A 12,925-nucleotide genomic window follows, 5' to 3' on the forward strand; every position below is an offset into this window, starting at 1 on the left:
TTTGCTCATGGCCACACACACACACACACACACACACACAGCTGCAAGAGCTCAAGGAAGTCCCATCATCTACCTTTTTAACACATGGTGAACAGAACAGGATAAACATCAATCTGTCACATACAGGCAGGATATGATGAGAAACGGGATGAGATTAGCTCCAGCCTTAACTTGGGTGATCCAACCTCAGCACAACTCTGTGTTTCAAATTCTTTTATACAATAATACTGGATTAGGATTGGTATTTGAAAGGATTATTAGGGTAATATTTCCAGAGTTCCAGTTATGACACCATTTTTCATTGAAACAGAGCTGTGAGAAATCTGTGTCGTGTTTTATGCACTGGATAATATGATGACAGGATATTGGGTTTGCTATGCTGCAACATGTTCTTCTGGAGCTATTACAGTTAGCATTAGTATTTTTACAACACTAAATAACTTTATTGTTACTTAGCTGATTGGAAGTATTTTTGTATTAAATGAAATTATACAACAAAAGTACTATATATTATATAATGGTATGTCTAAACAAAATTTCCACTACTTACTGCTCTACAATGCCTTAGACAATTTTATATATATATATATATATATTGTACTGTATATACCACCATGCTCTGGTCCAACAGGAGTATAGAAAAACAATCAAACAAGGAAATCCATCATTATATAGCTTCAGTCATTCCTCTGGCCATTCTTGTAAGAACACACTTCATTTAGCCCAGCATGACACCTAATAGGAGAGTTATATCACCATCCAGGTCATGCCCAGAGCTCTGAAGAGAGGTGTTGTTATAGTATTAAAGACTGACGTAAAACACTATTAGGAAGAGGAAATGTGGGAGATACATTGGCAGGACCCTGTCCGGTGGCAGCCCCACAGCTTCTCCTCGGGCCTGCTTGTGTGTGGTCAGGACCTGCTTTCATAGCATGCCGGTGGAGACGTACACCCAGAGGGAGAGTGATGCAGGGAAAAATGTGGGTCAGGAGCATAGTCAGGTCACACTGACCATCCAGCAGCACAGTAGGTGCTTCAAGACTCGAAAATACACCGAGATCTATAATACATTAAGCATTCACCAATCCCCCTTTTTCCCCTTTCGATACTAGATCGATATCAGAGCTCTGAGTATCGACCAATACTTTCTACCGATCTGATGCTGACTTCCTGTGAGCTTGTGCTGTTAATTAATGTCAAAGTTTAGCTACTTTAAGTAAGTGGATAGCATATGGTGCAGCGCTATGTGTAAACAGTTGATAAGTGCCTTATTATTTAACTAATTTGAAGAAATTATGAAATCTAAAATGGCAAAACTGAAATGGTTAATGGAGTCCAATCCCCAGTCCAGCATCTCCAGTACCTTGAATGCCTATAAGTATTTACCCCTGTGACCATTTCCATTGTTTAATAATGGATGTAATGGTGCTCCACAGGATGTCCAAGTTTGGATTTTTTCTTTATAACCAAACCCTGATTGATCATTTTCCAGAACTTTGTCCCAGACTTTTTTTTTTTTTTCATTTTTAATAGCTCCTTGATCTTCATGAAGCTGTATGTTCAGATATGTTCTCGAACTAATTCTGCCTGTAACTGAACACACATGGACTCCATTCTTCTAATTATGTGACCTCTGATGGCAACTAATTTGTGGGATTTATATCAACAGTGATGAATACTTATGCACTCACAACAACATTTTTTTATTTGTAAATATTGATTTGTATTGATATGCCCCCCACCCCCACCCCCACCCCATTTCAGTATTAAGGGCTATTTTGTGTACATATAATCCCAGTTAAATCCTTTTCATATCCAGGTTGTAGCACTACAATATGTGGAAACGTTCAAAGGGGTCAGTACTTTTGCAAGGCCCTGTAAATAGCAATATTAAGTTAAAGAAATGCACGAGGTTCAGATAAGGGTTATTTCAGATAAAACACTCACTGAGCGCAAATGCAACAGAATCTAGGCCAAACTATGGATGTTCATGTGGGTCATGTGTTACATCCAGGGCCATCCCATAAAGAAGCAAGTAAACAACATCATAACATCCATTTATTTACTGGACAACCCTGCACACTCAGCTCTGAGCACTGGAGCGAATAAAGTCATTGAGTAATAGAGAAGGTCAACCAGAGGTAAGATTCAGGGTGGGGAGAAAGGGCGAAGAAAGCGAAAGAGACCACAAGAGAAAGAAAAAGAATATAGGGTTAATGAATAAAAAAGCCTGAGGGGCTGTGAGTGCTGCGTTTTGGTGTCCAGTTCCTCACCATGTTTGCTTTCACTCATTAATTCACTCACTATTTCACTTCCTCCATCCTTTCTTCTCTAGACAGAATGGATGACTGCGGGTGGGAGAGGGTGGTGTAAGGGTTTAAACCACACTGGGACTTATTCAATAAACAGACGTATACTTGGATGTCTCTTCTTTCATCATGACCCCTCCGTCATCCCTTGATCCACACCCCTCCTCGGGGATCATTCTTTCAGCGAGGGTGGACAGGGCAGCGTACTGACTTTGTGACTTTGACCGGGTCAGCATCATAACTCACAAGCACAGGATAGTGTCAGGCCTAATCCGGGGCCCTGGGCTTCGTGACCAACACACACACACACACAAACACAAACACAAACACATGGGCAATAGATATACTCATAGCTCAAACGAAGGGGGAATGTAACAACTGATACAAAAGCTTGTTAAACTGCCACACGTCTTTTCCGCCCTCTTTTGGATTAATGTCTTTATGTAATATCATTTTTAACGATGTTGTAATTCTATTCATATTTGAGATTTATACACCAAGTTGCCTTGGACACCTCGGAGGATTTTCATGTCAAAGCAAAACATACGCAATGCACTTTAACCTTCACAAACTACTACTGTGGACCAATCACTGCTGAAGTGTACTGTATTGTGTAATTGTATAAATGAGCGTATTGCAACATTATGAAGTAAAAGATTACGACTGTAGTGAAATAAATGCTTACAAAGATCAAATGTCTACTGAGGAAAAGAAACCGAAAAATAAGCATCGTTACAAATGACACTGAATGATTAATCATAACATACTGTACATCTTACTTTTCCACCCTCAATTGTATAAAACCCAACATCCTTTAAAATAAATAAAAAATCAACCCTGCTATATAAACACGCAACCTTTCCTTTAGACGTTTGGTTATTTCACACCAAGAGAGGAAGAGAGAACAAAGAGGATCGTTAAATCCTAATCTCTCCCACATTTGTTTAGCTGTCCCGTAATGTGAAAGAAGGCTTTTTCCTTTTCTCTGTGTTATTGCCCCTCCCTGTCCATTTTCATCTGTAATGAGGAATTCATCCAGTCTTGGAATTGTAGTGAAGAGCGGCCGTGCTGAGCGAGTCATGTGCCAAGAGCTGCCTCATATCCGCTGCAACTGGTGTGTAAATATGTGTGTGCGTATATATACTCTATATGTGTATATGTGTGTGTGACACGGTATGACGCCGTTTGTTCAGCGTGCCGGTGCCAAAGATGGTGCCAAAGTTTGGAGGGCAAACTGACCTCCCTATTTCCAAACCCTCATGGGCTCTGCCAACTTGGAGGCTTTGTGAGTGCTAATGAGTATAGCCTTCTCAGCACGACTGGCAGATCTACCAGAGAAGAGAAAGGAAACGGAGAAAAAAAAAAAAAAGTCAAGAAGAGCAGAGATAGGGGAATACTAGCATCCCACCTTGGGACTTTTTTTGGGACTGGCTACATTTTCACACTTTGCTCACATCCACCCCAAAAAAAAAAAAAAAGAAAAAAAAAAAAGGAATCAGTGCTGAAAAAAAAGATGGAGCAAATGAAGTGCTTGAGAGGTCTAAGTTAATAGCCTCTATAGAGACTCCATCAGATGGACCCCCAGAAACATCCATCACTGTCTGTCAGCAGCTGTCAGACTCGGCACCCGAACGTGGGAGGGGAAAACGAAGATGGACGGCCCAGAGTGGAGAATAGGTGAAAACACACTCACACGCAGAGAAAGTCTCTCCACCACAAACACACACACCCACTACTTGGATTTGTCTCCAGAACCATTCTCCTTCCCAGTGTGAACTTAACTCAAGCCAAAACGTGTCAAATATCAGCATTAGATTGCCCGGCTTTACCCAAGCTAGACCTCATCGATCAAACCCAAAGGGTCTTGTGCAATCCTGACAGCAAACTAAACATGACGTGATAGCTCTCCAATATGGCAACATCTATTAATGATGCAGGGGTGGAGCCGCATTAAGCACCAGGGTGTTCTGGGTGTTTTTTGGCCAGCTTCAATGACCCGACACATCATGAGTTGTAATTACTCCTCATTCATTTTTCGGCTAGAGTCGTCCTTGTTGAGAGACCGGCTAAATATTTGGCTCTGTGCGTAGAGACGGACTGCAGAAGGAAAAACCTGTTGCTAATAAAACTGCGTGCTATCAAGATGAGCTCAGAGGCTTTGCTTCTTGAACAGGACATGGAATTAAATTTCAGGTTTAACAGTGATATCCCTTGTTATCTCAAAAGCAGGAAGAACAATGAAGGTCCAGATTGATCCGAGGGATTAGCGTGTTGTACTTTAATCATGTAAATTTGTAATGCTCTTTTTTTTCTTTTTTCTTTTGAGGATCCAGCGAGGGATTGGAAATCAAATAAACAGCAGGAATCACTCAGCTTGACAGGCTTAAGCCTGGGACAGGAAACGTCCGGCTTGTTCTTGTCAGAAACTTAGAGAAAGAACTGAGCAATTTCGGCCAAAACTCTCCTTTAAAGCTCTGACATTCCTTAAATAACTTCAAGAAGAAGATTTATGAGTTTTAACAGAGCTGGGAAGGGAAAGTGGATTCGGCATTTTTAAAAAAAAAATTTTTTATGAACAGCTGCTATTTTTTTTCATACTCACAAATTCATCACACTCGTTTTAATCTCCATCGCACTCTAAGGATCTAACGGTCTGTTTATCCCCTCCTCCTTTATCTCTCTCTCTCTCTCCTAGCTTTGTCTCTATTACTAATATTCATACTAATATCTGTCACTCCTTCCTGCTGCTGCGGCTTTTCTCAAACGATTCCCCCACACATTCGCAGCCCCTCCCACCCCCTCCCACTTGGAGGCTTTCCTTAAATATTCCATCTAACACTTTTCACTCTTTCTTATCTGCACCCGCCATCTCTCCTTCCTCTTCTCTGCTCTCAGATCCGCTCATGCTGAGCAACGAAATGGCAAGAGGGAGAGAGAGAGGCGCACATGAATCAAGCCTGACAGAGCAGCAGGGAGGACGGCAGATGTCGCAGACAGAGAGCACTTTTCAATCAGCCTGTCCTTCCGACACGCAGCCAAGGTGAACCACTTCACTGTTAGCTACCCCTGGTCCAGAAACACACACACACACACACACACACACACATACACACAGCACCGTGCACTTTAATCCTTCTCATTAACCAGAGGACTTTGTCCTACTTGGAGGGGAGAATTTGTAAGGAGAAAAGGAGGGCAGGGGGAAGAGGACGAGAGACAGAAAGTAGCCTATTCACTTCATCGGAGCACATGACTTTAAAACAGAACCACGATTATTTTGTGGATTTCCCCTGTTCAGCTGTGTTGTGTGCATGAGTCTGCTCTAATAAATCTAATTTGGGACCACTGACGAAAAAAAAACATAGCTTAGCGAGAGCTTTGCCAAACATCCACCACCTAATAATGTACTTTCACCCGCCTGTACAATCGAATTTCGCCGGCCAACACTTCAACTTCACGCTGCGCACTCGCTGTTATCGGGAAAAAAACAACTGTGGCACTTCTTCAGGAGGCTGCATTCAAACCTTCCACCTGTTTCAGTCCTCTTAAACAAGGCAACAAGCTGCTCTCCTCGTCCCGCCAGCTGCCCTGGAACAACCGCAGCACAATACTCAATGAGTTTGATCCCTCAGCCTCCCAAAAGCTTCTCTGATACGCTACACAGCTTACGCTTGTTAACCCGAGCTATAAGTATCAGAACCAATCGCTGTCAGCCCAGTCCTCTTCCGCGGGGCCCGAGGTCAGAGCATTCGCTCCTTTTTAAAAAGCCCAGTCAGCGCAGGATGAAAGAGGCATGCTGCATTCCTGTCGTCTTTAATTCTACCACCGTGACAACCACTGATGAACGAGCATGCTGTCCAGATTTCTCTTGTTTGTGAGCGGTTGCTCAAGAGAGTGTGAAAGGGAGTTGAGAAAGCAAGTTTTGGCAAAATGGTGGGTGTTTTAAGAGTGTAAAAGATTACGATCTACGATGCTTAAAGATTTTAATACTTTAATAGGTATGCAAATATACACTGCCGTTTTATCTGTGCAAATGATCAGATCATTATTAATGAGCTGGTGAAAGAAAGCTAAAACTGAGAAATAATCAAAAAGATGAATGGAAACGCGGATCTACGGTAACAAAACAAAACAAAAAAGGTTCGTGTAAGTGTGTGAGAAGGCAATATGAGTGAGGACTCACTGCTATGTAACACAATATCTAGATCTGCTGTGGTTTTGCTAACAAATCCCAGTGGTCCCATTTCTATGTAGTTAAAGATACCAACTATACCTACAACTAAATTATAAACACTTATAAGCAACACTTATGTCAGTGTATTTGAACAATTTCTAAGAAGTCTAATTTTGATGTAATTCCAAAAATCTGATTGATTAATGGCAATTTCTAATTCGACAGCAAGTACATACTTTGATACTTTTACCTATACACATGTTACACTTTAAAATCCCTGTGTATTTGTGTATTTACATCAGTAATCCATCTGTAACTACACGGGTATTAGAGACGCTTAATTCAGAACAAAAATGAAGATAAGTAATGAGGAAAAGTATACAAAATATAGTGTAATACAATGTGTTGACTACATGGTCCAGTGAATTAAAAGCAAAGATATAAAAATGATAGAGATGATACTGATTTCATCATATTGCCCAGCTTTATGCATGTGATATGGTGGTGTGTGGCATGTGTGGAAAGCGGCAAACTGAAAAAGCAAGTCCATTTCTTCAGGCTCGGGGTGAGACAGAGGTTAGATTCCAGCGGTTCAGGAAGGTCGGGCAAAGATACGACTCTCAGATCAGTGAAAAAAGATGCAAGGTAGGTTTACAGAGCTTTTCCACACATAAACAAAAGCCTATATGCTATTCTTCCAACTGGTTCACATCCACAGCAGGAGGTTTTTAGCCTACAGCAACCTGTGGCCTATGTTTCATACGAAATCATCTCCCTACATTCTCCTGAGCTCTGTAAATCAAAGCCGTGCCGTATCCCAGCCTCCTCTCCGTCAGCCAAGTGGCAGGATGTGTGTTGTGCGTGAGCCGAGTGGAGCGTGTTTGCTTTGCCAGTGGGGTGTGTGCTGTTCTGTGGGCTGAACCAGCGGGAGAGCGCAGAAGCGGAGGCCCTGCTACGGAGGAGACACTGAGCTTCGAGGCGTTAGGTTTCTGCTGAGCGACAGGGGGGCTCAGGAACTTCAGAAACACTAAGAGGCCAGGAGACGTTTAATGACTTCTCCTACAATGGGCTGTTCTTAAGCATGCATTCCCTAAATATTACTCGCCCCCTCCCAACACCCACACACACATAAAAAGCTCTACTGCCAGTTACAAAAATCCAGTGTTCTCAAACAAGCTCTGCTGCATATATTACTTCCGTCCCTGATTCGTTCCCGTTCTTTCATTCATCTCTCTCCAATTGCGTCCCATCATTTCTTAAAGGCAGGTGCCTGAAAGTGCGGATAGAATGTGACGAGTTTGCATCTGGTCAGCAAATCTGCACGCATCAGTGACTCATGATGTGTCACGTACCTGCAGAATGCTGCTTTTGACACAACATACACAAAAACAAGCTACATCCATGCAGCATGCCAAGAGCCAAGCCTCAGAGACACTCGACCAGCTTTAATAGACCTGCTGTGCGTGCCAAGAGCTATTTCTCAGCCTGATACCGAAGGTCCCAGTCTGACAGAATCAGCAAAGCTGTCTCGTGTCTCCTGTGAGCGTTCAAGTGAACACTTTGCATTCAAACTACGTCCTTCTGGAGTGGGGGTCACATGAACACAAGACTTCGGCAGTAAAAATGGCTGAAAATCGTCAGGTCTGAACACATGTAAACATTGTAGAGGTGACTAAGAGGAAACCTGCTCGTTCAGGAAGGCATGTGGGAGGCAGCTCACTGCTGTGAAAAGACAGTTCAAATATTTGTCTTTCTGGGTCAGTTTTCTCCTCAAACTTCATGGGCGTGCAACTCCTTAGAAAAGACGAGAAATACAAACACGGGAAAAGAAAGATCCATCCTCGAGAAGCACTTAAGCGCTTATCTTTTTGACAGAGTGCACTCCCATTCTTTCTCTCTCTCTCACTTTGTCTTACACACATCACATATGACAATCAGCGACTAGCTTTTATCACAGGCTGTGCATCTCGTCTCGTTTGCTTTGTTGATAATGGACATGTCAGGAACACGAGGAACATGTGTGTTCCATATGCTGCTAATTACATCACCATCACCACAGCGGCTCACTCTATAGCTTCCATCTGATAAGAAGTCCATTTTGGACATCAACGGTTTTCTGTCATGCAAGGCCTCTTAATGTGTGTCCAGCTGAAAGCAGAAGTCAAGCAAACAATCCCTAATCTGCAGACACCGGACCCACCAAGCAGATGTCCATCTTTACTCTAAATCAAATTAGTGAAAAAAATATGTGTCTCCCTCTGTGGCTCTCCTAAGTGGGAAAAGATGCTAATTCACAATTCATGTTCTACTGAAGAGGAGAGATCGTCTAGCGGAACTGAAACCCGACGAAACTTTGGCCTTGCCTTCGGATGCAAATCAAATGTAAGGCCAAAGACTGTTTGAGAATGGTGAAAAATGCGCTAGGATAGCCAAGACGTTCAAACGTTCTTCAAAACAACAGGAAAAATTTCCTTGCTGAACTTTTCACAGACGTTGTTCCAGGTGAGCTGTTAGAATATGGTTTAATGCTGCGGTTTACAAGCCGTGACTGATCAAACAAATAAAATACACACAGGCTTTAAACATAATGAGGGCGCGTGGTGAAAGGGCATGTAAAACAGTACCTACGACATCCACTCGCAAATGTAGGAGCAATAAACAAATTAATGTACAACACTGTTACGCAAGGGTGTATACAAGTAGCAAATTTGATCAAGCATAAATAGGAGTAATGGTTTATTGTAAACTGCATGGAATAGCTCAAGGCAGCTGTCTGAGATCTTTTCCAAACTGAGGGCAGAATGTATTTTCCCGCTTACTGCCTCCGGCACTGCTTCTTTAACTCAGCATATTTAAACAGAGGAAACTCATTCCTGGATAATTTCATTAGGCGTCTTAGGGTTGCATTGTCTCCTGACCATGTGTCCCTTTTCACTCCAATCTATACAAGTAGCTCCCATTTAAAGACTTGCGTGTGTAAGAATGATGTGTTTGTGTGTGTGTGTGTGTGTGTGTGTGTGTGTGTGTGTCTTGGTAGGGAAACCTAACCCCAGAGAAGAAACGATCCCCTTTTGTGCAGACAACCCTGGGTCATCAGAAGCTGTAAATCTCTGTAGGTTTAGGGCTGTAAAAAGGTAAAGATCCTGATACAGGGTGCCATTAATACAAGACTTTCTGTGGACACAAAAGGTTTAGGGCGGAAGACTATCTGGGTGGAGAGGACCGAGCAACAGAAACAAGCACATGGTGACAGCCCTCTAACGCCACTCTCCAGCCTAACCCTCCGGCACAAACAAAGGAAGCAAAGAAGAGAGCGAGAGAAACGGAGATCTAGAGAGTGACCGAGCGGCGTGCCTCGGAGGACTCTAGTGTAACTCTCACGCTACTAATAGTGCTCAGATCTTTCTAATCACTCAAGCACTTGATCAAGATGCAATTGCAGCTACTTGAAAGACGGTTTTTGTAAAGCAATGCGTTTATCATTTTTTTTTTCTAAATTGCTCAACAAAACAAACAGCATTTCATAGCTGCAAATAATCATTGAACTTGTATAAGAGCAGCGTAAAAGCACTTATCCAAGACTTCATCACAGATCGACAACATTAAATCCATCCAAAACGAATATGAACCACTCATCTGCTGAACACACAGCAGCCAAAATCAATAAGCCAGGAAACACTTTAGAGTATAGAGCAGCCCCGGGGCCGTGAGCATGACCTGCCGCTAGGTGGCGCCCCTTCACTGCAAGAATAGCCTACACGGAGATTGTGTGTGTGTGTGTGTGTGTGTGAGAGAGAGCGAGAGAGAGAGAGAGAGAGAGACTCACTTGCACTCACGGTCCTCCAGGTCGAAGTGCGGGTTGAAGTTGATGAGGATGCGTTGGTGCGATGCTGGAGCCGAGATCACCCACACACACCTCTGCGACGGCAGGTACGAGGCTGGGTAGCCCGGGGAGGTCAAGTAGTTGGCACTGGTGATCCGGATGTTTCCCCCACATTGGTCTGGAACTGAGACACAATGCAACGAGTAGACACAATGCTATACTTAGGAGAAAACAGAAATCTGACAATAAAACCAGTTGGTTGTAGGGAGATTTGTGCGACACAGTGAAACAGTGGGATGTTGTTAATGCTCGAAACATTAAAACACACAATTCATTTAACAAAGAAACAAACAAATAAATAAAAAATAATATGCGCAAATAGATTTGACCCAATGTTTTGGGGACGCGTCTTTCTTCCAAATGCGCCTTCAGCTCTGAAGTGGCGCAAATAATGCTGACACTTATCATTGTAATCCTTTTTATTTCTTGTAAACCCAGCCTTTGGTTCGTTGCGTGTTTTTATTGATTTGGATGAAACAAACAAACAAACAAACAAACAAACAAACAAACAAACAAAACACGTGAAGGCCACAGATGATTCTCAAAAACATGTGAGTCGCATGAGCTTGTAAAGAAGCGCACAGAGACAAAGTCAGATGAAACGTACAGTACCAATCTGAACCTATCACTCTGATCAGACTTTTAGCATTTTAGAAATTATTTTTAATGGATTTTATACATCTATATTAGCTGAGATTCTTGACCTCATTATTATTATTATTATTATTATTATTATTATTATTATTATTATTATTATTAGCCTGAATAACTTATCTGTATTTCATGCAGAAATTTTAACTTCTCGGTTTTAACTCGGACCATTTTTTTTTTTTGGAATTTTTTTTAAAATCTCTTTTCCCTTTTTCTTTTTCACTTCAGAATAAAAAAAACAAAAACACTATCTAGTACATAAAAAAAAAACTTTCCCCAAGCTGAAGCAGAACTAGCAGGATCCTACTGCCTATTATGTGGGACTTTTCAGCCAGGACAGGAATTACTGAAATAATCCAAACAAGTTAGGGGAATTTGTTGTTTGCTTTGTTTGCTTCTGTTTAAATAAGCTCCTAAGAAGCGACTGGGACTAATGACCAGTTTTTACAACAACAAAAACAAAAAATAAAAGTGGACGTCTGAGTCACCGAGTCTGTATAGAAAAATAAATAGATCTGCTTTGAGGAAATGTTCACTGAACGTGGAATGGGAACGCACTTCACTGGGATCATGTTTAAAGATGAGTTTTAATCTGATCTGGAGTGTTTTTAAGCAAAGCTGTAGTAAAGCTGCTTTGTGACAGTGCCTATTGTTAAAAGACATACTGAAATAACACTGCATTGAAGCTGTATTAGCTGATCACTAATACCTAACACCTAAAGGTGAGCTGATCGTGGGGTTTCATGCTGATCATGTTCAAATGTGAACATTTCAGGCTAAATCTCATTATGCTCGAATTTGCGCGCGCGCGCGCTGTTTTCTAACGACGGGCACGGTTTAAGATGATGATCTATCATGGCAGTCATGTTTAAACTTAAGCAGTGTATCGGACAGGTGAGCAGCTCAGATCCAGCAAAACACCTTCCCGTCAACATCCCGCAGTTTTCATAGTCTAATCCCTTCAGATCCTCCCTAAACCAACAGTGCGCATAAATAAACACACATCACTGGCTGTCACTTACCGGGTTTGATAGCTCTCGCTTTGACAAAGATTCCTGTTAAGAGGATCAGCGCTAATCCAACATGCATCCTCGCGTCCTTGTGTGTATTAATTTTTTTGGAAATAATAATGAGAAAAAAACAAAACAAACAAACAACAACTTACAAAAACAACTAGAAAAAAAATTGACAGTAAGAAAAATCCTCTGTGGTAAAATCCACTCGCTGGAGCTTCGTTCTGATGGGAGGAAAGAGAATTTTTTAAAATTTTCTTTAAAAAAGAAGAAGAAGAAGAAGTGAGCAGCAGCACAACCGGGTTGAGTAGCTACAGGGCGCCCGCGCGCGTGCGTTCAGCTCCGGTTTCCTGAGCTGTGGAGCCCGCGCGCGCCTCTCTCCCTCTCCCGACTCGCCATTTCCATCAGCAGGGAGACACGGAGCCTGTTCAACAAGAACGGCAAACGCGCAGCAGCGATCACTCGAGTCTCCACTGATGAGCGTTAAATCCTCCGTTAAAAGAGAGAGAGAGAGAGAGAGAGAAAAAAAGAAAAGTGCGCGCGCAGACGATTCTGGTCTGCCTGTGGATTTGGGTTGAGATGAAGCGAGAGCGTCCGCGCTGTACACCAAGTCCTAACTATCTGACCAGAGGCGAGCTAGTGACACACACATCTGGCACACTGCACTGCCATGACAGCGTCTTAAAGCCGAGTGATACACACACACACATATGCACACAAGACACACACACACACACACACACACGCACACACACACACACACACACACACACACACCCCTTCTAAACTGCAGTCGCTTTTCTTCTGCCCTCGCCCGGCTGCTCGGATCTGGGCATTCTCATTGGTTTCATTAGAAATATGCAAAGCCCACCCTTATGGACCCCCCTCCCATCTC

At 42.5% G+C, this 12,925-nt stretch overlaps 1 protein-coding gene across 2 annotated transcripts in view; it reads right to left on the bottom strand.

The window, feature by feature from the left end:
- The window catches only part of nrp1a (neuropilin 1a), a 72,856-nt gene extending 60,529 nt beyond the window's left edge, over positions 1-12,327 (bottom strand). For both annotated transcript variants that reach the window (XM_053635921.1, XM_053635911.1), the window contains exons 1-2: positions 12,040-12,327; positions 10,310-10,490 (exon numbers count right to left, since the gene is read on the bottom strand). In XM_053635921.1, coding sequence (XP_053491896.1) covers positions 10,310-10,490; positions 12,040-12,106 — 248 coding nt within the window. In that variant the 5' untranslated portion in view covers positions 12,107-12,327. The remainder of the gene's footprint in view (positions 1-10,309; positions 10,491-12,039) is intronic.
- Positions 12,328-12,925: the final 598 nt, after the last annotated feature.

Source organism: Ictalurus furcatus, chromosome 1 (genome assembly GCF_023375685.1).
Source record: "Ictalurus furcatus strain D&B chromosome 1, Billie_1.0, whole genome shotgun sequence".
In the NCBI taxonomy this organism is placed as follows: Eukaryota; Metazoa; Chordata; class Actinopteri; order Siluriformes; family Ictaluridae; genus Ictalurus; species Ictalurus furcatus.